The 26,733-nt window shown below is 41.1% G+C and overlaps 1 protein-coding gene across 6 annotated transcripts in view; it reads left to right on the top strand.

Annotated features, from left to right (window-relative positions):
- The window catches only part of LOC106096145 (uncharacterized), a 225,108-nt gene that overhangs the window by 69,647 nt on the left and 128,728 nt on the right, over positions 1 to 26,733 (top strand). The window contains exons 1-2 of one of the 6 annotated variants that reach the window (XM_013263760.2): positions 17,073 to 17,171; positions 17,245 to 17,374. The exons of 4 other annotated variants lie outside the window; for them this stretch is intronic. In XM_013263760.2, the coding sequence (XP_013119214.1) occupies positions 17,106 to 17,171; positions 17,245 to 17,374 (196 nt within the window). In that variant the 5' untranslated portion in view covers positions 17,073 to 17,105. Of the gene's footprint in view, positions 1 to 17,072; positions 17,172 to 17,244; positions 17,375 to 22,144; positions 22,319 to 22,427; positions 22,558 to 26,733 lie in introns of those variants that run through there. One more of the 6 variants, XM_013263752.2, reaches the window with a different exon arrangement.

The raw sequence follows: 26,733 nt of genomic DNA, 5'->3' as shown, positions 1-26,733 counted from the left end.
TTTTAAAAACCCTCTTATTTGAGCCTCATATTGCAATAGTCAGAAAATACTTACTATTTGGGTGGTGTTGTGGGGGTGGCGTGGCCCCATAGACACTTTTCCCGAATATTGATATCAAATTCGTGCTTTACTCCCAAAAACCTTTCATTTGAGCCCCATATTGCTATGGTCATAAATTTTTCCCCTTTGGGGGATGTTTTTGTTATGGAACCAACCACTTGGTCCCATATTTGGATATCAGATTCGTATTCTACACTCAAATAGCTTTCATTTAAGCCCCATATTGCCACTGTCAGTAAATAAGACCTGTTTGGGGGGTTTTTTAGGAAAGGGGTGGACCCCCAGAAACATGGCCCCACATTTGGATATCAGATTCGTATTCTACTTGCAAATACCTTTCATTTGAGTCCCATATTGCCATGGTCGGTAAATATGTCCGATTTCGGGGTGTTTTGGGGCTTGAGGTGATCCCCCTAGCACTTGGTCCGACAAATGGATATCAGATACGTTTTCTTAACCTAAATACCTTTCGTTTGAGTTCCATATTGTCGTGATTGGTCTAAATATATGTTTGGTAGGTTTTAGGGTGGGGCAGGCCCCCTAGGTGCACCATCCGAAATTTGGATACCCATATCCGAGATCTGGCGTTCCTGAAAATTAGGGTAAGGGGGAGGGTCCGCCCCCCTTCAGATATCAAAAAATGTAGTACCCTATTTTCACCACGGGGTCATTATGCACAATCTGTGAAAATTTCAAGAAAATCGGTTCAGCCGTTTCTGAGTCTATAAGGAACACACACACATACAAACAAGCAAACATACAAACCTACAAACAAACACAAATTGATTTTTATATATAAGATTCCATCACTTCATTTGTATGATACACCAAGAACCTAAAGGTTAATTTTTAGAAGACAACTCCTTACTATGAATGGGTTTTCAAAGAGAGATTCAAATTTGTAGAAAAATGGCTTAAAAATTCTATAAAGACAAAATTTTAATGAAATTTTCTCTTAAGGTAAAATTTTAATAAAATGTTTGCTAAAGACAAAATTCCAATAAAATTTCCATCTAAAGACAACATTTCAATAAAACGTTCTCTAAAGACAACATTTTAATAAAACCTTCTCCAAAGAAGAAATTTTTACTAAATTTTCTCTCAAAAGACAGAATTTGAATAAAAATTTCTCTCAACACAGAATTTGAAGGAAATTTTCTAAGACTAAATTTCCAGTAATGGGTTGAGGCTGATAGATTTTGCCATGGCAAAAAACACGGTAGTTAGTAGCACCAGATTTCAAAATAAAAATATTCACAAAGCCACATGGCTGTCACTCGATCGAAACACGAGGATCACGTGATCACGTTGTGATTGATGGAAAACATTCATCCAGCATGTTAGATGTACGATCGATCCGTGGATCGAATATAGATTCGGATCATTACCTTGTTGTAGAAAAGGTTCGCACTCGTTGAACATGGCGAGGAAAGTACGATCTGACACTGCACGGAAGCTGGATATTGAAAAGCTGCAAACAATAAATGGCAGCGGCATACTCCACTCAATTGACCTGCCTGTTCGATGAAAGCACTCCTTGTTCCGATGATATAATGGCGCAGTGGCAAACCATCGCCCACTCCATGGAAAATGCCGCGATTTCCGTACTTGGGTACCAGAAGCCTCCTCCAAGAAACCCATGGTATGACCAAGAGTGTCGAGATGCTACTGAAGCCAAGAATGCGGCATACAGAACAACCCTGCAATCATTAGCAACGCGCCAGATGAAGGAGAGGTATCGGGAGAAAAGGAGAGAGGAGAAACGTCTATCCCGCAGAAAGAAAAGGGAAATGGAAAGATGTGAGTGTGAGTGTGAGTGAATTGAGATGTACAGGAGTCAGAATGAAGTCCGGAAATTCTACCAAAGAAGGAAACATCAAACCGATGGCTTGCGTGTAAACACATCCCCCTGCAGAGACAAAGAAAGATATCTGGTAACTGACACAGATAGCATGCTGAGGATATGGAAAGATCATTTTACCCAACTGCTAGTGTCCGACGTTGGCGGCAAAGAGAATAGCGCAGAACCAATCAATGATGGCATAGAATGTTTACCTCCTAATCCGAATGAGGTCCAGGTAGCAGGGACCCGACTAAAGAATAACATGGCAGCAGGCGACTTACCCCTGAACGATTTAAGACCGGAGGCGGCACGCTGATAAGGCGTTTACATCAGCTTATCTGCGCAATCTGGCTAGAAGAACGCATCCCCATATTTATAACCTCAGCATACTGTGTCCCGTACACAAGTCCTGAAATTCTACCAAAGAATTAAACATCAAACCGATAGCTTTGGTGCAGGAACATCCACGTGCAGAGACAAAGAAGGATATCTGGTAACTGACACAGATAACATGCTGAGGATATGGAAAGAACATTTTACTCAACTGCTAGTGTCCGTCGTATGCGGCGTAGAGGATACCGCAGAACCGATCAATGATGATGGTATAGAATGTTTACCTCCTATTCCGAGTGAGGTCCAGGTAGCAGTGACCCGACTAAAGAACAACAAAGCAGCAGGTGTCGACGAGTTACCCGCTGAACTATTTAAGATCGTAGGCGGCACGCTAATAAGGCGTATGCATCAGCTTATCTGCGCAATGTGTTTAGAAGAACGCATACCCCATATTTAGAACCTCAGCATACTGTGTCCCGTACACAAGTCCTGAAATTCTACCAAAGAATAAAGCAACATACCGATGGCTTTGGTGCAGGCACATCCTCCTGCAGAGTCAAATAAGGAAATCTGGTAACTGACACAGATAGCATGCTGAGGATATGGAAAGAACATTTTACCCAACTGCTAGTGTCCGACGTTGGCGGCGAAGAGAAAAGCGCAGAACCAATCAATCCTAGTCAGAATGAGGTCCAAGTAGTAGTGAGCAGTGACCCGATTAAAGAACAACAAAGCAGCTGGAGCCGACGAATTACCCGCTGAACTATTTAAGACCGGAGGCGGCACGCTAATAAGGCGTATGCATCAGCTAATCTGCGCAATCTGTCTAGAAGAACGCATACCCGATGATTGGAACCTCAGCATACTATGTCCCGTATACAAGAAAGTTGACAAGACGGAATGTGCCAACTACAGAGGAATAAGTCTCTTTCTCATCGCATACAAGATTCTTTCGAACGTACTGTGTGAAAGATTAAAACCTAAAGTTAATGAGATAATTGGGCTCTATCAATGCGACTTTAGGCCAGATATTCACACTGCGCCAAATCCTGCAAAAGACCCGAGAAGGACAAATCAACACCGACCATCTCTTTGTTTGACTACAAAGCCGCTTTCGATACCCCTTTACGTTCAAAGGTATTTCAAGCCATGTTTGAGTTTGGTATCCCTGCAAAATTGCAAAAGGCTCTGCAAGATGACACTTGCTGATACGCGTTCCTCAGTAAGAATAGGAAAGAATCGATGTTTGTTTCTCTTACGAGACGAGCTCAATGATCGGAGGTACAAATGGAAAAGGAAAGCCAAAGATAACCTTCCTTTTCCATTTGCATCTCCGATCATTGAGCTCGTCTCGAAAGAGAAACAAACAAAAATTGTAAAATTTAATAATCTCGCTCTAATAGGCAAAAAATACTTGAAAAAATGAAAGAAGCTCTCCGAACCATTCCATACCAAACAAGGTTTCAGACAAGGAGACAGCCTATCGTGTGATCTCTTTAATGTCCTGCTGAAGAAGATTATACGAGATGCAGATGTGAATAGATATGACACACTAATCACAAGAGAACACATGCTACTCGCCTATGCCGACAACATCGATATCATAGGTCGGTCACCGGAAGTAGTAACTGCAGCCTTTGAAAAAAATCGAAAGAGAGTCAGTGAAAATGGGTCTGGCAGTAAAGGCAGATAAGACGTAATGGATGGTTTCAACACCCAAAACGCCTTGTACAACCGACCATATAAAGAAACTGAAGAAAGTTGGCAACCACAACTTTGAGATAGTCAGCAACTTTATCTACCTCGAAACCGCCGCAACCGAAATGAATGACACCAGTTTTGAGATTAAGCGAAGAATAATACTGACAAACAGATGCTACTTTGAACTAAGTAGGCAGTTTAGAAACAAGGCTACCTCTCGACAGACGAAAATTCCACTATACAAGACACTGATACTGCCCGTGTTGTTATATCGTTCTGAGGCATGGTTACTTGTGAAAGCAGATGAGGCATTGCTTGGAGTGTTTGAGAGAAAGATTCTTCGTAAAATATATGGACCAGTTTGCGTTAATGGAGAATATAGGCGTCGTATGAACCACGAGCTGTATGACGACTATAGCATAGTTACACGCATCAAAATACAACGGCTGCGTTGGCTAGGTCATGTTGTCAGAATGGATGAAGCAGCTCCAGCAAAGAAGTCTTTTGAAGGCAAACACGGTGGTACACGCAAACCGGGAAGACCAAAAGCCCGATGGAAAGATCAAGTGGTGGGAAACACCTCGAAACTTGGTGTCAGAGATTTTAGAATGAGCGCAGAAGATCGAGGCGTTTGGAATTCTATTCTGCGATCGGCTAGGGGAACAAATGTTCTGTCATAGCCAAGTAAAGTAAGAATGTTGCAACTTTGTGGTTTAGAATGTTTTTTTTTTATTTTTTCCCTTCATTTCCGAAATTTTGTATGCTATATAGGATTCGCTTCCAGTGTATCAAAATCAATTGCTTTTACTGTTGAAAAAACAGTTTGCCTTCAAACTTTTATTTGTCAGTTGTCATTAAGTCAATCATCTTTTTAAAAATTTCTTCAATGGACTCATATTATACGTTTTGTTTTGATGTACTCCTTTTATTAATCGCGGTATTCTTAACAAAAGTAAGCTAACCACATAACAGCCCTTAAGCATAAGTCCATTTTATATACCTTTATTTGGTTTTTGGTATTTACATACATACAGCGGTCAAAAAAAGTATTCATCATTCAATTTTTTTTTTTTAATAAGTCTACAAAAGACAATTGGAATAAAAACATATTAAACTAATGATGCAGTAGTGCTTGTGTGATATATATGTACACAATTTCATTGTTTTTAAAGAAAACAAGTAAAAGCGTGCTAAGTTCGGCCGGGCCGAATCTTATATACCCTCCACCATGGATCGCATATGTCGAGTTCTTTTCCCGGCATCTCTTCTTAGGCAAAAAAAAAGGATATAAGAAAAGATTTGCTCTGCTATTAGAGCGATATCAAGATATGGTCCGGTTTGGACCACAATTCAATTATATGTTAAAGACCTGTGTAAAATGTCAGCCAATTCGAATAAGAATTGCGCCCTTTGTGGGCTCAAGAAGTAAAATAGAGAGATCGATTTATATGGGAGCTATATCAGGCTATAAACCGATTCAGACCATAATAAACACGTATGTTAATGGTCTTGAGAGAATCCGTCGTACAAAATTTCAGGCAAATCGGATAATAATTGCGACCTCTAGAGGCTCAAGAAGTCAAGATCCCAGATCGGTTTATATGGCAGCTATATCAGGTTATGAACCGATTTGAACCATATTTGGCACAGTTGTTGGATATCATAACAAAATACTACGTGCCAAAATTCATTCAAATTGGATAAGAATTGCGCCCTCTAGAGGCTCAAGAAGTCAAGACCCAAGATCGGTTTATATGACAGCTATATCAGGTTTTGGACCGATTTGAACCATACTTGGCATAGTTGTTGGATATCGTAACAAAACACGTCGTGCAAAATTTCATTCCAATCGGATAAGAATTGCGCACTCTAGAGGCTCAAGAAGTCAAGACCCAAGATCGGTTTATATGGCAGCTATATCAGGTTATTGACCGATTTAAACCATACTTGACACAGTTGTTGGATGTCATAACAAAACACGTCGTGCAAAATTTCATTCCAATCGGATAAGAATTGCGCACTCTAGAGGCTCAAGAAGTCAAGACCCAAGATCGGTTTATATGGCAGCTATATCAGGTTATGGACCGATTTGAACCATACTTATCACAGTTGTTGGATGTCATAACAAAACACGTCGTGCAAAATTTCATTTCAATCGGATAAAAATTGCGCACTCTAGAGGCTCAAGAAGTCAAGACCCAAGATCGGTTTATATGGCAGCTATATCAAAACATGGACCGATATAGCCCATTTACAATACCAACCGACCTACACTAATAAGAAGTATTTGTGCAAAATTTCAAGCAGCTAGCTTTACTCCTTCGGAAGTTAGCGTGCTTTCGACAGACAGACGGACGGACGGACGGACGGACGGACAGACGGACGGACATGGCTAGATCGACATAAAATTTCACGACGATCAAGAATATATATACTTTATGGGGTCTCAGACGAATATTTCGAGTAGTTACAAACAGAATGACGAAATTAGTATACCCCCCATCTTATGGTGGAGGGTATAAAAATAGTATTTATTGGAACAAAAAGGGCCATTTTACAGCTGAACACAAAAAATTAAACAAAAAAAGTATTCATCATTGCAAAAAAACAAAAAAATAAATAACATAATTTAAAAAAATTAATACTTTGTTATTCGACCACCGCGTCTTATAACTTCTTTTAAACGGTTTGACATCGATTGGACTAATTTAGCGGTTATATTTTGGTCTATATTAGTCCATTCCTCCATTATCACCTGTTGCATTTGACTCTTGCTCGAAAAATTGCGCGTTCTCAATTTGCGTTCGAGATGTTCCCAAAGATGTTCAATTGGGTTCAAGTCGGGACATTGAGGAGGAGTTTTAATGACTTTGGGGCAGTTATACAGCATCCACATCTTGGTATTTAAAGCAGAATGTTTGGGGTCATTATCTTGATAATATTGAAAGTTATTACCAAGCCCAAGTTTTACAGCACTATCTTTTAAATTCCTCTTTAAAATGTCAATGTAATACTTATGATCCATTACTCCATTAATAATTTCAAGATTTCCCGCTCCTGAAGCCGCCATACACCCCCAAACCATTAAACCACCTCCACCATGTTTTACAGTAGCAACTGTGTTTCGTTCTTCAAGCTCTGTATTTGGTTTTCTGTACACTATGACCTTTCCATCGCACCCAAAAAGATTAAACTTGCTCTCGTCTGCAAAAATAACTGTTTTCCAAAATGATTCGGGCTGTTTTACATACATTTTTGCGAAGTTTAGCCTTTTCACTCGGTTTATTTTATTTATAAAGGGCTTCTTACGTGCAGTTCTTCCTCTGTAACTATGCCTTTTGAGTGTATTTCGAATTGTTTGTGTAGTAACTTCCTTCCCTAAATATTCCATAGTGTTTTTACGAAGAATGGTCGCATTTGTCTTCGGAGTTTTCTGAACTTGCCGCACTAGCCAACGCACATCTCCAACTGAAAGTGCTTTTGGTCGACCAGATCTTGGTTTATTGTCAACAGTTACTTTTCTGTCCACTTTCTGATGATGGATTGTATAGTAGATCGTGGTCTATTTAATATTTCACTGATAGTTTTTTGAGTTAAACCATTCCTGTGGTGTTTTATTATCAAAACTTTTACCTCATCAGAAACCTCGTTTTGTTTACGACCCATTTTGACAAAAACTATATTTTCAATGAAATTAAATATTTGCTGTCAAGGGCAAAGCCTCCTTTACTAAACAAAACAGAAAAGGGGGATTCCCAAATAATATTTGAATTTGACTTTGATGAAAGCACATCAATGATGAATACTTTTTTTGTTCTGTTTTTGGTGTTATTATATAAAATTGCATTTTTTGCGCTAATTAAATTTATTTTTTGAATTTATTTTAAAACATATTACGAAAAATAAACTATTGCATAAAACTGCATTATTTGTTTACTTTAGATTTTCTTCAATTACCCAAAATAAGTGAATTTATTATCAATTTTGCTAATGATGAATACTTTTTTTGACCGCTGTAGGAGTTACCCAACATCCGAAAGCATGTTTTATGAATTTCAAGCATAATCAAATAACAAAACAGTTTGGCCCCGTACTAATTTTGGGCCGTTTTCGGATTATTCATGTAATGGCTATATTGTAGGAGGGGATTTTCACGGTCGCTCAAAAAAAGTCACATCCCAGCAAATATGTCTGGACCCTGGCACTCATAACTTCCAAATCTCTGATTCTAAATCAAGATTGGACCCTACACAATATAATAAAGATTTCCTACGATATTTTCGTTCAATACCATTTGTTTTGATTTTTTCTCTCTAGACAAACAATTGACTGACTCCTACTCAATGCTTTTGTCACGGTTAATATTTCAAAGGAAAGGTTTTGCCCAAAGCTACTTTAAGGCCAGACTGGACTATCAGCACTTCGACGGACATGTCAAGATCGACTTATAATCTCAAGATGATCAAGAATATATATAATTTATGGGGTCGTAGACCAACATTAAGACGTGTTACAAATGGAAAGACTAGATTAGTATCCCCCACATCCAAAAATCCACATAATAAACACGGGTCGAATTTCACAATAGTCCCCAAAATATCCATTCCAAGCAAAAATGGTTAGCAATCGCCATTTTTATACCCTCCACCATAGGATGGGCGTAACACCTCGAAATATTCGTCTAAGGCCCCATTAAGTATATATATTTTTAATCGTCATGACATTGTAAGTCGATCTAGACGTGTCCGTCCGTCCGTCCATCCGTCTGTCCATCCATCCGTCTGTCCATCCATCCGTCTGTCCATCCATCCGTCTGTCCATCCGTCCGTCCATCAGTCCGTCCGTCCATCCGTCCGTCCATCCGTCCGTCCATCCGTCCGTCCATCCGTCCGTCCATCCGTCCGTCCATCCGTCCGTCCATCCGTCCGTCCATCCGTCCGTCCATCCGTCCGTCCATCCGTCCGTCCATCCGTCCGTCCATCCGTCCGTCCATCCGTCCGTCCATCCGTCCGTCCATCCGTCCGTCCATCCGTCCGTCCATCCGTCCGTCCATCCGTCCGTCCATCCGTCCGTCCATCCGTCCGTCCATCCGTCCGTCCATCCGTCCGTCCATCCGTCCGTCCATCCGTCCGTCCATCCGTCCGTCCATCCGTCCGTCCATCCGTCCGTCCATCCGTCCGTCCATCCGTCCGTCCATCCGTCCGTCCATCCGTCCGTCCATCCGTCCGTCCATCCGTCCATCCGTCCATCCGTCCGTCCATCCGTCCATCCGTCCGTCCATCCGTCCGTCCATCCGTCCGTCCATCCGTCCGTCCATCCGTCCGTCCATCCGTCCGTCCATCCGTCCGTCCATCCGTCCATCCGTCCGTCCATCCGTCCGTCCATCCGTCCGTCCATCCGTCCGTCCATCCGTCCGTCCATCCGTCCGTCCATCCGTCCGTCCATCCGTCCGTCCATCCGTCCGTCCATCCGTCCGTCCATCCGTCCGTCCATCCGTCCGTCCATCCGTCCGTCCATCCGTCCGTCCATCCGTCCGTCCATCCGTCCGTCCATCCGTCCATCCGTCCATCCGTCCGTCCATCCGTCCGTCCATCCGTCCGTCCGTCCGTCCATCCGTCCGTCCATCCGTCCGTCCATCCGTCCGTCCATCCGTCCATCCGTCCGTCCATCCGTCCGTCCGTCCGTCTGTCTATCAAAAACATGCTAACTTTCGAAGGAGTAACACTAGACCCTTGAAAATTTGCACACTTCTTATTCGTGTAGGTTGGTTGATATTGTAAATGGGCCAAATGGGTCCATGTTTTGATATATCTGCCATATAATAGATCTTGGGTCTAAACTTGAGCTTCTAGGTTAGGGTTAGGTTAGGTTGAAAAGAGGGTGCATATATTAATCCGCCCCATGCCAATACGGACATACGCCAGTAATCGGCTTGTTGGGCGCTCTAAATACAAAAAAGTAACCTCGAAAAAATGACATAGGAAATGCCCCAGCGTCTCATCATCGTCCCCGCATACCCACTTTATTTCCATGCAGTTATAGCCTCGTCTTCTGATGATCTGGATCACCCCATAGGATTTTCGGTCCTACCGACCGTTCCCTCTTCCATTCCATTTTACTCCGTTATGGCCCGTCACCTAAACGATGCGTATTTTGCTATCCTCAGAGAAGGCGTTAATCTCCTGCTTACACTGCAAGACTGGAGGCCACCCTAGCGCAGAGGTTAGCATGTCCGCCTATGACGCTGAACGCCTGGGTTCGAATCCTGGCAGGTATATTGGAAAAATTTTCTGCGGTGGCTATCCCCTTCCCATTCTCAGAGAAGGTGTTAATCTCCTTCTTACACTGCAAGACTGGAAGATCAACACTAAAATAAGAAAAACAAGTAAAAGCTTGCTAAGTTCGGTCCGGCCGAATCTTGGGAACCCAACAACATAGATTCGGCTAAAAATGTATACAAAATGAATTTAGTTGAAGGGCAAAATTGTATTCTACATACCAAACTCGAGTCATAACAGAACACCACATGCAAATGTTCAGTCAAATTGTGGCTTGAACTGTACTTGGCATAGTTTTTGGAAGTCATAACAGAACTATTGTGCAAAATTTCAATATTTGTGCAAAATTTCAGGCAAATCGGACAAAAATTACGGCTTCCAGAGACTTAAGAAGTCAAATCGGGAGATCGGTTTATATGGGAGCTATATCAGGTTATAGACCGATTTGGGCCATACTTGGCACAGTTATTGGAAGTTCTAAAAGTCCTACCTGCAAAAATTGAGGCTTCCAGGGGCTCAACAAGTCAATCGGGAGATCAGATAATATGGGAGCTATATCAGGTTCTTGACGGATTTATACGGTACTTGGCACAGTTATTGGAAGTCATAATAGAGTACTATGTGCAAAATTGCGGACAAATCGGACAAAAGTTGCAGCTTCCCGAAGCTGACAAAATCAAATAAGGAGATGGGTTTATATGGGAACTATATCCAAGTCTAAATCGATATTGCCCATTTGCAATCCCCAACTACCTACATGAAAATAAAGTATCTGTGCATAATTTCAAGCGGCTAGCTTTACGCATTACGCAGGAGGGCACCGTAGCGCAGAGGTTAGTCAACGGTGGTTTTCCCCTCCTAATGCTGGCAACATTTGTGAGGTACTATGCCATATAAAACTTTTCTGGAAAGAGGTGTCGCACTGCGGCACTCCGTTCGGACTCGGCTATAAAAAGGAGGCCCCTTATCATTGAGCTTAAAACTTGAATCGGACTGCACTCATTGATATGTGAGAAGTTTGCCCCTGTTCCTTAGTGGAATTTTCATGGGCAAAATTTGCAGTTTTAGCATTACGCATTCGACCGTTATCGGGATTTCGATAGACGGACGGACTCAAAACGTCGAGACGACCAAGAAAGAGTATATATGGGGTCTTAGACGAATATTTCGAGGTGTTACAAACGGAATGACTAGATGCTATGGCGGTGTGTGCAAATATAAGTAAAAAGGCATTAGGTCCGGCTGGCCCCGGCTGGGTGATTTTTTTAAAAGCTATAGGAAAGTTTTTCAACAAAAAATAAAATTCAGAAAAATTCATGAATTCTTTATTGGAACCGATAGTATAATTAAATTTTTGAAGATTATTTTATGCACATGATGACCATTGCTGCGCCTCAAATGGTCCATCCGCTTAGTCCAATTTTGGCATACTCTTTCCAACATTTTGGTCGGTATCTCACGAATAAATACTTCAATGTTGTCTTCCAATCCGTCAATTGAAGCGGGCTTGTCTGTATAGACATGAGCTTAAACACAGCTCCACAAAAATAGTGTAAAGGCATTAAATCGCACGATCTAGGCGGCCAGTTGAACGGTCCCGAACCTGAAATATAATGTTCACCGAAATCGCCTCTCAATATGTCCATTGTTATGCGTGCTGTGTGGCATGTGGCACCAACTTGTTGGAACCACGTGTCATGCAAGTCAAGTTCTTGCATTTTGGACAAAAAAACAGTTGGATAACATCTCACGGTAGCGCTCACCATTCACATTTATGATACTATTCGCATCATCTTTGAAGAAGTACGGTCCAATGATGCCACCAGCCTATAAACCACACCTAATGGTGACTTTTTCTGGATACATTGGTAGCTCTTGCCATGCTTCTTCACTCCAAAATCGTCAAATCTGCATATTTACGTTACCCATTAAGTCAAAAATGAGTTTCGTCCATAAAATGGAAGAAGCGCGCGATGATCTTTCATGACAGAGCACGCATTTTGATAATAAAATTCAATAATTTCCAAGCGTTGTTCGTTTGTAATTCATTCACGGTTAAATTATAGACCAAACAGAAGATATTTGACAGTGCGCGAGCTAAGATATTTGACAGTGGCTAAAAAATCACCCTTTACAAAGCATTTAGTGGGAAGAGCTTTTTTTTTTGAACATGAGCTAGCGAATCCGCCTGATGAAAAGATAATACAGACAAAAAGTTAGTGGCATAAGCAGTTATTCTCTATGAGATTTGAGGTCAATATTTTGAAATGTTACAAACGGAATGAGGAAGTTAGTAAAGCCTCACCTTATGGTGGAGGGTATAATGAACTGATAGACAGACATCCATTCTTTTATCAAACTAGAAATTGACTCTCTTTCAATATACAAGGTGTATATTGAATAGCCCTTCAAATCTAGAGTTAAGTTTTAGTCTTAAGTTGTCTAACATACTTCTGTTTATTAAGGCGGCCTGTTAGCCGAGTCGGTAGCGTGCTCGTGTATTCGTTTCCCACCAGAGGCCTTGCTCTATCGCTACTGTGGTATCACAATGGACTTAAAATTGTCCAAGTGAGTCCGCAGAGGACAGCCACTCTTACCTAACCTAACCTTCGACATATTAACTTTTTTTAAGCATTAGCACCTTCTAGCCACCACTGTTCAATTTTTGCCAAACCAATTTTAGTTCTCATATCACTTATTGGTTTCTTTTTATTATATTTGCAATTTGCAAATAAACAAATAACCAACACCACAGAGAGCGAACGCCACCCATGCGAACGCCACAGTGTTCTGTAAATCAAACAACAAAGGGAAAATATAACTTTGTGTCGAGTTTCTGTCAACAACATTAATCTATCAAATAAATTTTGCTGATAATAAATTTATGTACAATCTGCCGCTCTCTCTCTCTCTCCCTAATGGTTTGTGGTGATTTTATTTCCTCTAAACCCCATAGGCCGGCCGACATAAGGTGGCAGGTATGTTAAGAACCATGGGAGGTTAGTGACACCTTGGCATTAGGCAGCTCAGGTCGGTAGCTCAGGTTTAAAAAGGGTGTTTTTTTAGACGTGATATTTTCTAGGGGTATTGTGTTGGAGGCCACCGTAGCACAGTGGTTAGCGTTTCTGCCTATGACGCTGAATGCTTGGGTTCGAATCCTGGCGAGAACATCATGAAAATTTCCAGCGGTGATTATCGCCTCCATTTGGGAGGTACTCTACCATTTGGAATGGCAGCCATTTGACAACTTCTCCTCAAAGAGGTATCGCATTGCGGCACGCCGTTCGAACTCGGCTATAAAATGGAGGTCCCTTAACATTGAGCTTAAAACTTGAGTCGGACAGCACTCATTGATATGTGAGAAGTTTGCCCCTGTTCCTTAATACAATGTTCATGGGTAAATTTGCATTTGCATTGTGTTGGGTTAGGTTATAGTGTTAGTCCGTTACAGACCTACTTAGAAAATTTATAGTCCATTGTGATACCTTAGTTGTGACATACCAAAGCTTCTGGTGAGAAGCGTGCTAAGTTTGGCCGGGGCTAATCTTATATACCATCTACCATGGATCACATTTTTCTAGTTCTTTGCCCGTTATCTGTTTTTATTGCCAAACAAAGGATAATGGATAAGAATTGCTATGCTATTGAAGCTGTATCAGGCGAAGAACCGAATCGAGTCATACTTTGTTTTTGGTGTTGGAGACCATAGCAGAAGTCATTATACAAGGTTAGCTTAGGTTTAAGTGGCAGTCTGCCATCAGACTCAACGTTTTCGTCCATTATGATACCATAGGAACAGAAGAAGGAAGATGCCTTCCAGTTTCTACCGTTGAACCATCCAGATCGAGATACCGTTGAACCATTCAACAACATGCGAATGTTCACATTCCCTAAATCAGACGGGTTCTCAAAGAAAGGAGAACTTAAACTGGAACTCCTTCTGACTGCCAGTGCGAAACACAAACACACAGAAGGTATTCTATAGTCTCCTTCTTCAATGTCCTCAGAGCTTCTGCAAAAGATTTGCTTTGCTAATGAAGCAGTATCAGGCGATTAACCGATTCGGGTCATACATGATTTTGATGTTGGAGACCATAGCAGAAGTCATTGGATAAGGTTAGCTTAGGTTTAAGTGACAGTCTGCCATCATACTCACTTAGACACTTTCGTCTATTGTGATACCACAGGAACAGAAGAAGGAAAATGCCTTCCAGTTTCTACCCTTGAACCATCCAGATCGAGATACCGTTGAACCATTCAACAACATGCGAATGTTCACATTCCCTAAATCAGACATTTTCTCAATGAAATGAGAACCTAAAGTGGAACTCCTTTTGACTGCCAGTGCGGAACACAAACACACAGAAGGTGTTCTATAGTCTCTTCTTCTTCAATGTCCTCCGAGCTTCTGCGAAAGAATTGCCTTGCTAATGAAGCAGTATCAGGCGATTAACCGATTCGGGTCATACATGAATTTGATGTTGGAGACCATAGCAGAAGTCATTGTACAAGGTTAGCTTAGGTTAAAGTGGCAGTCTGCCATCATACTCACTTAGACACTATCGTCCATTGTGATGCCATAGGAACAGAAGAAGAAAGATGCCTTCTAGTTTCTACCGTTGAACGATCCAGATCCAGATCCCGATACCGTTGTACCATTCAACAACTTGCGAATGTTTACATCCGCTAAATCAGACAGGTTCTCAAAGAAATGAGAACCTAAAGTGGAACTCCATCTGACTGCCAGTGCGGAACACAAACACACAGAAGGTGTTCCATAGTCTCTTCTTATTGAATGTCCTCAGAGCTTCCACAAAATCATGCTGACCTTCAATCTGTCAGCATGATTTCCGATGAGACAGCGACCTTTCATGACAGACACAATGACTGAGACGTCTGTTCTAGCCAGTGACAGCAAAGCGGTAGACCTCTTCAAGTCTAGATTAGGTCACACAGATCTGAAAAGCTCACAGCCCCCTTTTTGTGACCATCTATCGTTCGTTATCCTTCGGGCCTGGTACTGAAAACTTAGCTTACCTGTCGCTAGAGACATACCCACAGATTCCAGTTCCTCTGAAAAGTATGATGTAGTTCCTAGTCTCGCAAGCTCGTCCGCTTTACAATTTCCTAGGATATCTCTATGGCCCGGTACCCAGAACAGGTGAATTTTGAACTGTTCAGCCATCTCGTCGTGAAAGATGTGCGACAGTCGAGGGTGGTTTTTGTGTTCAGAAATACGTAAAATGCAAATTTTCCCCTTACCATTTCCATTAAGGAACGATTCAAGTTTAAGCTCAATGATAAGGGTCCTCCTTTTTATAGCCGAGTACGAACGGCGTGCCGTATTGCGGTACCTCTTTGTGTAGAAGTTTTTACATGGTGCCCTACCAAATGGTACAGTACTTCCCAAATGTCTCCAGCAGTAGGAGGGGATAACCACCGCTGTCGTTCAGCGTATTAGGCGGACATGCTAACCTCGGCGCTACGGTGGCCTCATAAAAACGTTCTCCAGAGATTTAATGGCTGCCTTGTTGTCTGAGAAGATATTTATGCAATTCGTCGTTGTGACATTATATCTTAGCCATTCCACCACTTTCTTAATTGCGAGGATTTTCGATTGATTCTCGCTGCAGTGGTCCGGTAACCTTTTTAATATGACCATTTCTAGTTCTTTAGAGTACACCCCAAAGCCCACCTGGTCGTCTAGTTTCGAACCATCCGTATACGAAGTCTATGTAACTTCTAATATCAGGGATATCGTAGTTCCAATCGGTTCTTTCAGGAATAGTGGTACAGTACTTTTTGAACACCCTACCTGAGCCGGGTAGGGTAATCCACAATGCCTGGAACATCAGACATTGTATCAAGGATAACATAGTGTTCGTAGCCGCTACATGAAAGCTACCTTAGCCTCACGGCAGTGTTCGCAACAATTTATTTCCCCACCAAGTCCAGAAGCATTAGATGTAGCATTAAATCGTTCTCAGTGCGGCTGTGATGCACAAACAAGCCATCCGTTGGATCCGGTTGAATATTCAACAGTAGGTGGACTTTTGAAGCGCCGTCCACTAGACCACAACACCATATAGCATTATAGGTCTGACAACTGCATTTCATTATACAACATTTCAGCCAATTTGCGACCTCCAGAGGCTCAGGAAATATAATCGGGAGATCGGTTGAGAGCTATATCAAAACATGGACCGATATGGCCCGTTTACTATCCCAATCATTGTACACTAATAGGAAGTATTTGTGCAAAATTTCAAGGTACTAGCTGTACGTCTTTACTTGCTTTCAACAGACCAAAGGACAGTCATACGGAACTGGCTGGATCGTCTTAAAAAAATCACGGCAATCAAGAATATATGTACTTTATGGGGTCTTAGACCAATATTTCAATGTGTTACAAGCGCAATAACGAATTTACTATGCCCCTATCCAATGGTGGAGAGTATAAAAATATTCTCTACCTACGACAAGTCATTAGGACTCCACTATGTTATAAATTGAGGTTCGTTATCATTGAATTATGCTTAATTCAGGCATCTCTTCGCTAAATCCCACTGCTTTGGGGGGAAAAACATAACAAAGTTGAAATGTACTCCCCAGTCGACTTTGCCTTATCTAATAAAACATCTCTTGATAAAGATTATCATTTCATTAAAAATTTCCCAAAATTTATTTCCGAAAACACTAAAAGAGACACACCAACAAGAGAGGGAAAGAAAATTTGGCAATAGTCATAGGCACTTGCCAAAATCGATATTGACTAAACTTCGGTTAGACTAAACACAAGTAAAAATCGAATTCTGAAATTCTGCAGATATTAAGAGGGCTGCAGTAGTGAAATTCCCAAATTTGTATCTCTTTAAATAATCTTACCGAATATGGCTGAATTTGGTACTTATATCATTTGGCTATTGGTCATTATAGCCGCCTTTACAATGTTGAGAGTAAGTTTAGGATTTTGAAAAATGTTGAATTTTTTCTATTTTCGTTTGTGACAAATCCTCCCCATCTTCTCAGATTTGTTGTTCAGTCATGTGTAAATCCCTTATTGCTGAAGAACAAAATCAACAAACATCTGGCGTTAGAAGACGTATTATACGACAAATACGCATAGATCCACCGGGAGCTAATCCAACCACATCGGAGGGTGAGTAAAGATAGGTGAAGTGAAAAATCTGAAGTAAGAAGATTTCATCTTGGACACCCTTGAGACACTAAGTTCTTAAGCAACAATGGTCTCTACACCGCTTATAAATTATGGGGACTTTGATTAAGTCATATGGTTAATCTGTTTGCACTCTTTTATTTTGATCTTTAAAATCTTTTCGTGATTTTTCGAACATGTTCCAGCTTGAGATAGCAAAGAACTCATAAAAGTTGGGCAAGTGTGTGTTGTTATTCGAAACACTTTGACTGGCTTGGTGGATCGCGATTTCTGATGCACCATGTATGTATCTTCATCAACAACTTTGTTAAAAAGTTGCCCTACACACCCAACGAATATTGAGCGCGTTGTAGAGCACGCTTTTGCTTTTAAACAGGGCTCAATAAGTCCCCTAACTTACTTAGCGTAGTAAGAGATTAGTTTGCATCGGAATAGTGGAGAGTAAGGCTTTTTTCTCTCTTACTGTACTAAGTAGAATTAGAGAACTTATTGAGCCCTGTTTCAAAACAAAAGCGTGCCCTACACCGTATTTAATAGTCTTTGGGTATGTAGAGCACCTTTATCAATTTTACAAAAGAGCTAATGAAGATACATGGAGTATCAGAAATCATGATCCACAAACCAGTCAAAGTGTTTTGTATAATAACACACACTTGCATAACTTTTATAAGTTCTTTACTATGATATTCATTGAATGGAGAGCTTTGAATCTGATCTCGAGCTGGAAGATGTTCGAAAAATCAGGAAAAAAATAGCAAAGAACTTATAAAAGTTCGACAAGTGTGTATTGTTATTCAAAGCATTTTGACTGGCATGGTGGATCGCGATTTCTGATGTGCCATTTATGTATCTTCATCCGCAACTTTGTTAAATTGTTAAGATGCCCTACACACCAAACGACTATTGAGTACGGTATAGAGCACACTTTTGTTCTGCATCAGGGCCCAATAAGTCCTCTAACTCTCCTTAGAGCAGTAAGAGATTAGTATGTATCGGAATAGTGAAGAGAAGGGTTTCTTCTCTCTTGCTGCTCTAAGTAGAGTTAGAGGTCTTCTCTCATTTTTCAAAACAAAAGCGTGCTCTACATTGTACTCAATGGTCGTTGGGTGTGTAGGGCACCTAATTCAATTTGACAAAGGTGTTGATGAGGATACATGGCGCATCAGAAATCCCGATCCACCTTGTCAGTCAAACTGTTTTGAATAACATCACACACTTGCCCCACTTTTATAAGTTCTTTGCTATGCTATTCCTGGAATAAAAAAGCATTGAATATTTATTTTCAATTTCATTATTGAAAGCACCTTCAATGTCAAGAAATGCTACCATTCTAGAGAACCATCTATGTAGCCGACTAGGTCGTGACGGGCTGTTTCAGTGGATTAGTCTTTACTATATGCATGCTGCTACCGCGACAGGCGATCTCCAGGGATCTTTTCCCTAAGAAAGTTTTCTAACAACTTCTTACGAGTCTTTAGCACAAAGGATGACAGACTTATAGGACGAATATCTTTCTCCTTCGTGTGGTTAGGTTTTCCTGCTTTACAATGAAAATGAAAATGACCTTTGTGTCCCTCCATCCCACAGGCATATAAGACATGCTGATACCAGCAGAGTATATCTCCTAAGCCAAGGAACCAGTCAGACACAGCTTGTAATTCAACCGGTGATACATCACCAGCGTCCAACGACATAAATGAGTCGAAACTTCTTATCGCCCAAAGGGTTTTCGGCTCAGACACAATTTCCCTAATAGCCTCCGACGAATGCATGCCAGTGACAACCTCTTCTGGCGCCATGTTGTCCGTTGGAGAATTTCCCTGGAAATGTGTATCAGCGAGTAGTTCTAGTGTTGCCTCACTAGACATTGTCCATACATTCTCTGACTTCTGAATAAACCCCACCGTAATAGGTCTAGAGGACAGAATCTTCCTTAGCCTAGAGGCCTCAGATGTATCCCCAACGGAGCTGCAGAATTCCACCCAGAATTTGTTCTGAGCCTTTCTCTGCTCGCCCTTATATTTTCTTAGTTCAGCCTTATAGATGTCCCAATCGTGTGGTGCTGTTGTGGCTTTCGCTTTGTTGAAGAGTTTTCTGCATTCCTTCCTTTGACCAACCAGCTCTGGGCTCCACCATAGCGGTCGCTGTTTGTCCCTTGGCTTAGCACTAGGACATGCAAACACAAGCAAATCATTGGGAGCCTTTGTGATCCGTTTGACCATTATGTCTTTATCGGGCGCAGTTTCCACTCCCTTTTTATGCCCACCACCATAGGATGGGGGTATACTAATCTAGTCATTCAGTTTGTAACACCTCCACACCATAAAGTATATTCTTGATCGTCTTGAAATTCTGATTCGAACTAGCTTGAACTAGTCTTGAAATTCTGAAATTCTGAAAACCGATCTCCCGAATTGATTTCTTGAGCCCATGGAAGCCACAATTTTCGTCCTATTTGGCGAAATTTTGCACGCGGTGTTCTGTTATGACTTCAAACAACTGTACGAGTCTTCAACAAGTTCGGTCTAAATCGGTCAAGAACCTGATATAGCTCTCAAATAAACCGATCTCCCGATTTGACTTCTTCTAGATTGACTTCTTCTTCTTCTTCTTCTAGAAGTGATAGACGTGCAGAATTTGTGCCGAAATTAATCTTAATCTGATTGATATGTTCGACAAACAGCTCTCCCCTTTCGTTGACATCCGAACTTCCCCATATCTGCTGATGTGCATTAGCATCACTTCCTGCAATGAGGCTCTGCTTCCCTGCTGAATCGCTTCCAACCAGAAACTTAAGGTTTGAAGGCGGCTTCTCTGATTCGTGTACCATATATAGGGAAGCCAGAGAGTAATGGGATTTATTTATTTCAAGGTTCAAGGTGCTACTACTGAATCTTCAGTGCTAAGCAACGGAAGGAGGAAAATATTTAGACTACTCTTTGCAAGAACACAGGCTCTGTGTCTCCCATTCCGCTTACTCTTGAAGAGTTTCAATCCAGGAATTCTAAGTCCACGTACTATTCCTCCACACAACCATGGCTCCTGAACCACGTCAAATCCTCTTGGCATCAGAAGGACTTTTAATGCCGCCCAAGCAGCCTTATAATGGTGTTGATATATCTGCAGAAACCGGACCATAGTCAGAATTCAGATTATCGGCTACTGTTGCGTTAGCTTCGTCTTCTAAGTCCGCCAGGAGTCTATCCTCACAAGATTCGTTAGATCTTGTCATGATGAGCTTCCGTACGCATCCAAGAGAGAGCAGTGGAACCACTCTTCCTCAGCACACTGGACACTTGCGGTGTGAACGATTTCTCCTTAGATGCTTTACTAACGGCTGCTGTCGAATTACTTTCTGAGTCCCGTGCTTCCCCGCTGGAGCACGCTTTGATCCCAGTCCAACTTTGTGACCCACCCGCACAGAGCTTGTCGGGTCTCTCTCTCTCCGCCAGAAGTTCATCCTGACAAGATTCGTTAGATTTTGTCATGATGAGTTTCCTTACGCATCCAGTGCCAGGTGAGAAAGCATTTGAACCACTCTCCCCCAGGACACTGGACACTTGCGGTGTGGACGTTTCCTCCTTAGATGCTTCACTAGCTGCAACTGATGAAGTACTTTTTAAGTTTCGTCCTTCCCCGCTGGCGCACACCTTACGTCCAGTCCAACCGAATAATCCCCAACCCACACAGGTCTTCTCGGGTCCCGTTTCGATGCCTTCCTCTCCTGTCTCGATCGTGGCAGGGGGTTTTTGAGTCTCCTGCAATCTGCCAGACTTTAGCGATGTGGTCGATAGTTCCTCAGGCAAGTGTTCAGCAACAACTGCTGAGTCATCTCCTGATTCCCCAACCTCACCGCTTCTATAGACCTTCAGTTTCAAATTGTTGAATGCGTAGGATACAACCCCCTCAGACTTGTTGAGGTCTGTGAGACAGCCGGAGTTTAGTACGAATACTACATGTCTTCGATCACCATCAGCCTCATCCAATCTACCAATCTTGCAGTCGATGGTTGAAGATTGGGATTACATTCCCTTAGTCTTCCAAGTACCGATTCAGGATCTGAGGGAATCATTGGTATCCAAGCATGGGCCATTGGTTGAGAAGAAATATCTTCTTTCTTGACTAAATCTAGTACAGAACCTGGCCAGATCTCTTCGATCTTTTTTAGGGCGCAACGATGCATCTCAACTGAGCGTTGATCCCCGAGGGCAATTAATATGTATCGGCCCCGTTACCAGCCTGCATCGTCACAAACTAGAGGAGATCCAGGATATTCTGCAAGGACATCGGAGTATACTGATGACAGTCCATTGACTATCCCACTCCATTTATTCCTAGGTATGCAGCCCTGTTCTTCGCCCTTGTCGACAACTGTCAACCAATGGTGAATCACCTTTTAGCACTCCCTTTCATTGAAAGCCATATCTATTGATATGAGGTAGCCCTGCTGTCGACTACTAACAATAAGAAAAAGTACCACTTTATGTTCTTATTTCTTCGAAGACTATTCTTTAACCATTAGAAGCTTAAACATGTAATGTTTTCTTTTCACACTTCGCTAGTTAAAGCGCACCAATAGGTCGGCCACACCTTTATCTATAACAAACACCCTCCTGATAAAGTTTATCATGTTTCTTTAAGGTTTGTGCCAAACTTTTGTTTTCGAGTAACCACCAAAAAATTGAGCATAAGAGTGGAGAGCGAAAATTCGGCTCTAGTCATTAGCATTTGTCAAAATCGATATTAAATCAATTTCAGCTAAGCCCAACACTAGTCATAGACCTAAAAAATTTTAAACTTAATAAGTTGTTGCTACAAACACTTTTTCAAATTTGTAACTGTTTTCCAATCTTACAAAACATGAATGATTTTGGTACATATCTTATTTGGCTCTTGGTCGTTATTGCCGTCTTCACCATATTGCGAGTAAGTTTGGTGGCATTTCTATGACAAAAAAATGACTGTATTTTAAAATTTCCTTTGTTCGCCTCATTGTTGGGGGGTCAAAACAAACCCTTTGTCATTTGCCCATCAGGTTTGTTGTTCTGTCATGTGTCAAAGCATGCCATCTGATAGCGGAAATCAACAAACATCAGGTGTTAGAAGACGCATTGTACGACGAATTCGCATAGATCCACCGGGAGCCAATGCAACGACATCGACGGGTGAGTAAATTAAAAGAAAAACAAATTTAATTCTGGAAAATTAACAAAATTACATTAAATGGTTAAAGTGATTAGAGTTATGACTAATTAAGTCACAAATGTATTTTGAGACTAGCATGATAACTAACTGATATAACCCTTGCATTCCAATTGACATAGAATCATATGACCATAAAATCCAAAAATATTGATGAATCGAAAAATATATGGGAACATTTTTATAACCATTTCAGCATAACATTTGAAATAATCTAATAATTTTTATAATCTGTGATTTTAGTTGTTGTTCAATTTCTGCTAAATCGGGCAAAAATTGCAGCTTCCAGGGGTTCAAGAAGTCAAATCGGGAAATCAGTTTATATGGGAGCTATACCAAGTTATAGACCGATTGGAACCATACTTGGTACATTTGTTGAAAGTCATAACGAAACACTACCTGCCAAGTTTCAGCCAAATCGGACAAAAATTGCGGCTTCCAGAGGCTCAAGAACTCAAATCGTTATATCGGTTTATATGAAAGCTATATCTAAATCTGAACCGATATGGCACATTTGCAATCCTCAACGACCTACATCAATATTAAACATCTGTGCCAAATTTCAAGCGGCTAGCTTTACGCGTTCGATCTCTATCGTGATTTCGACAAACGGACGGACGGGCATGGCTAGATCGACTCAGAGCGTCGAGACGATCAAGAATATATATTCTCTATGGGGTCTTGGACGAATATTTCGAGGTGTTACAAACGGAATGGCTAAATTAGTATACCTCCATCCTATGGTGGTGGGTATATAAAGGCGCATTTATTGTCCGATTTCGCCGAAATGTAGGACAGTGAGTTGTGTTTAGACCTGTGACATCCTTCTTCAATTTGGGCCAGATCGGTCCAGATTTGGATATAGCTGCCATATAGACCGATCTCTTAATATAATGTCTTGGGGCTATAAAAAGCGCATTTAATGTTCGATTTCGCCAAAAATTTAGGACCGTTATTTGTGTTAAGCCTTCCGAAATCACGCTACAGTCTTTAAAAATAGAGATATTGAGCTGAAACTTTGCACAGATTCTTTTTTTGTCCATAGGCAGGTTAAGTTGGAAGATGGGCTATATCAGACTATATATTGATAAAGTCCCCCATATAGACCGATCCGCCGATTTAAGGTCTTAGGGCCATAAAAGCCACATTTATTGTCCGATTTCGGCGAAATTTGGGACAGTGAGTTGTGTTAGGCCCTTCAACATACTTCTTTAATTTGGCCCAGATTGATACAGAATCTCTCGATTTAAGGTCTTGGGTCCATAAAAGGCGCATTTATTGCCCGATGTCGCCAAAATTTGGAACAGTGAGTTGTGTTGTGAGTTGTGTGAGTTGTCCCAAATTTCGGCGACATCGGACAATAAATGCGTATTTTATGGGCCCAAGACCTTAAATCAAGAGATCGGTATATTTGACAGCTATATCCAAATCTGTACCGATCTGGGCCTAATTAAATAGGGACGTTAAAGAGATGTCGATAGCTCTACATCCTTATTCCCAGATCGCACCAAATTTGAATATAGCTGCCATATGGACCAATCTCTCGATTTAAGGTCTTGAGACCATAAAAGGCGCACTTATTGTCCGATGTCGCCGAAATTTGGAACAATGAGCTATGATAGGCCCTTTAACATCCCTATTTAATTAGGCCCAGATCGTTCCAGATTTTGATATAGCTGTCAAATATACCGATCTCTTGATTTAAGGTCTTGGGCCCATAAAATACGCATTTATTGTCCGATGTCGCCGAAATTTGGGACAATGAGTTAGGTGGAGGGCCTACGACATCCTTCTTCAATTTGGCTCAGATCGTCCAGATTTGGATATGGCTGTCATATAGACCAATCTCTCGATTTATAATTTTTTATTAGACCACTCAATGTCTTGTCGTCTTAAAACTTGGTACAGCCATGTTTTTCGGCCTAGAGACGAAGCCTATTGAAATTGGAAAAAATCGGTTAAAATTTGGATATAGCTCCCATAAATATGTTCGTCCGATTTGGACTAACATTGCAATAATATGCTCATTTTTTAAACGATTCTATCCAAACTTGGTAGTAACGGTTTTCTCTTGACTCTCGACATTACTGATGAACTTCATAGAAATCGGTTCAGATTTAGATATATCTGTCATATATGTATATCGCCCGATTTTCACTTTTAGAGTCAATGCAAATGCGTTTATTGGTCAATCTTTCCAAAATTGTGTACAACGCTTTCCTCGATAACTACCGCGATATCTAAAAAGTTTGCTAGATAATATTGGCTTCATATTTTGTCAGCTTTGTCTTGATGCCCCCACAGTCACTTGTGAAAAAATTTAGGGTCCTAGTTGCTTCCTGTGATTTGTTGCCCTAAAATCTATCATTCGTTGTCCTTAAGGCCTGGTCCTGAAAACTTAGCTTACATATCGCTAGAGGCATACTCACAGATTCTAGTTTCCCTGGAATGTGTAGTCAATGATATGTCATCGCTTTACAATTCCCTGGGATATCTCTGTGGCCCGGCACCCAGAACAGGTGAATTTTGAACTGTTCAGCCATCTCGAAAGACCTGCGACAGTCGAGAGCGGTTTTTGTGTTCAGAAATACCTTCTCCAGGGATTTTATGGCTGTCTGAGAAGATATTAATGCCAATCGTAGTAATGACATTATACAGCCCATAAGAATCACTCTAAATTCTTAGATCTTCCAAGACTCTTTTCACTTAATTGTTAGCAACTCATCTTACTCACCTACTCGTGTTACTCAACTATTCTAAAAGAGTATTTTATTAATCTTCCGAAACACTAGTTTTTTACTTATCCACATGATACTTGCGCGATTCTTTGATTTTCCAAGACTCTTCTCACTTACAACTCATACGGAAGATTCGCGGAACACTCTTCCAGAAAAGTCCAGTCCTCACGACTGGGCAATCCTCTACAATTCTTAGACGTGCTTGTCCGCGGTCATAAACTTCTTCTAAAAGATTCGCGGAAGATTATTTGGTGATCAAAAATCTTTGCAGGGTTTATGTAAATAAATGTGTATAACATGCCGGCTGGACATGACTGCAGTGTGTATGATTGGTTGTGTGGCCCACGCGGATTAATGTAAACATTAGCGGACGGTTATCATGTCACAGTGGACAGAAACATAACACAGTGGCCAGGATCTTCGTAAAATGTAAATGATTACATCTTATATAAAATCAATACAGGCATACTAATGAAGCACAGTGGGCAAGATGACATATCATGTACGACGACAAATCATTGACTCGTTACATGTCACCAGCATTATGAGAGGATAATTACCACTGAAAATATTTTCTGATAGACTCGCAATGATTCGAACTCAGGTTCAGCGTCATAGGAGGAAATGCAAACTTTTGTGCTACGATGGCACAAGAAATAAAAACACCCGATAAAACTTACGCTATGCACTAATGGGCTAACATAGACAGATAGACAGGCTAAATCAAATCAGAATGTGATTCTGAGTCTATTGGTTTACTTATCAGTGGGTCTAGCTCTCTTGCTTCTTCTGGGTGTTATAAAAAATGCACTAATTTATAATCCCACAGTAGTAGTTAAAGTTCGCCAATAAGTGGACCACACCTTATCTATAACATGCACCCTCCTGATAAAGTCTATCACGATTCCTTAAAGTTTTTGCTAAAGCTTTGTTTCCGAATAACAACCAAAAAATGAGCATAGGAGTGAAGAGAGCGAAAATTCGACTCTAAACCTTAGCATTTGTTAAAATCGTTATTAAATCAATTTCAGCTAAACCCAACACAAGTCATAGACCTAAAAAATTGTTAATAAGTTAATAAGTTGTAATTACAAACAGTTTTTCAAATTTGTAACTGTTTTCTAATCATACAAAACATGAATGATGTTGTTACATATCTTATTTGGCTCTTGGTCGTTAGTGCCGTCTTCACCATATTGCGAGTAAGTTTGGTGGCATTTCTATGGCAAAAAAACTTACTGTATTTTAAAATTTCCTTTGTTTACCTCATTATTTTGGGGACAAAACAAAACTTTCGTCATCTGCCCATCAGGTTTGTTGTTCTGTCATGTGTCAACTCAAGACATCTGATAGACGAAATCGGCAAACATCCAGTGTTAGAAGACCCATTGCACGACAAAT

This window comes from Stomoxys calcitrans, chromosome 5 (assembly GCF_963082655.1).
Source record: "Stomoxys calcitrans chromosome 5, idStoCalc2.1, whole genome shotgun sequence".
NCBI classification, from domain to species: Eukaryota; Metazoa; Arthropoda; class Insecta; order Diptera; family Muscidae; genus Stomoxys; species Stomoxys calcitrans.
This window is presented reverse-complemented; position numbering and strand designations above follow the sequence as displayed.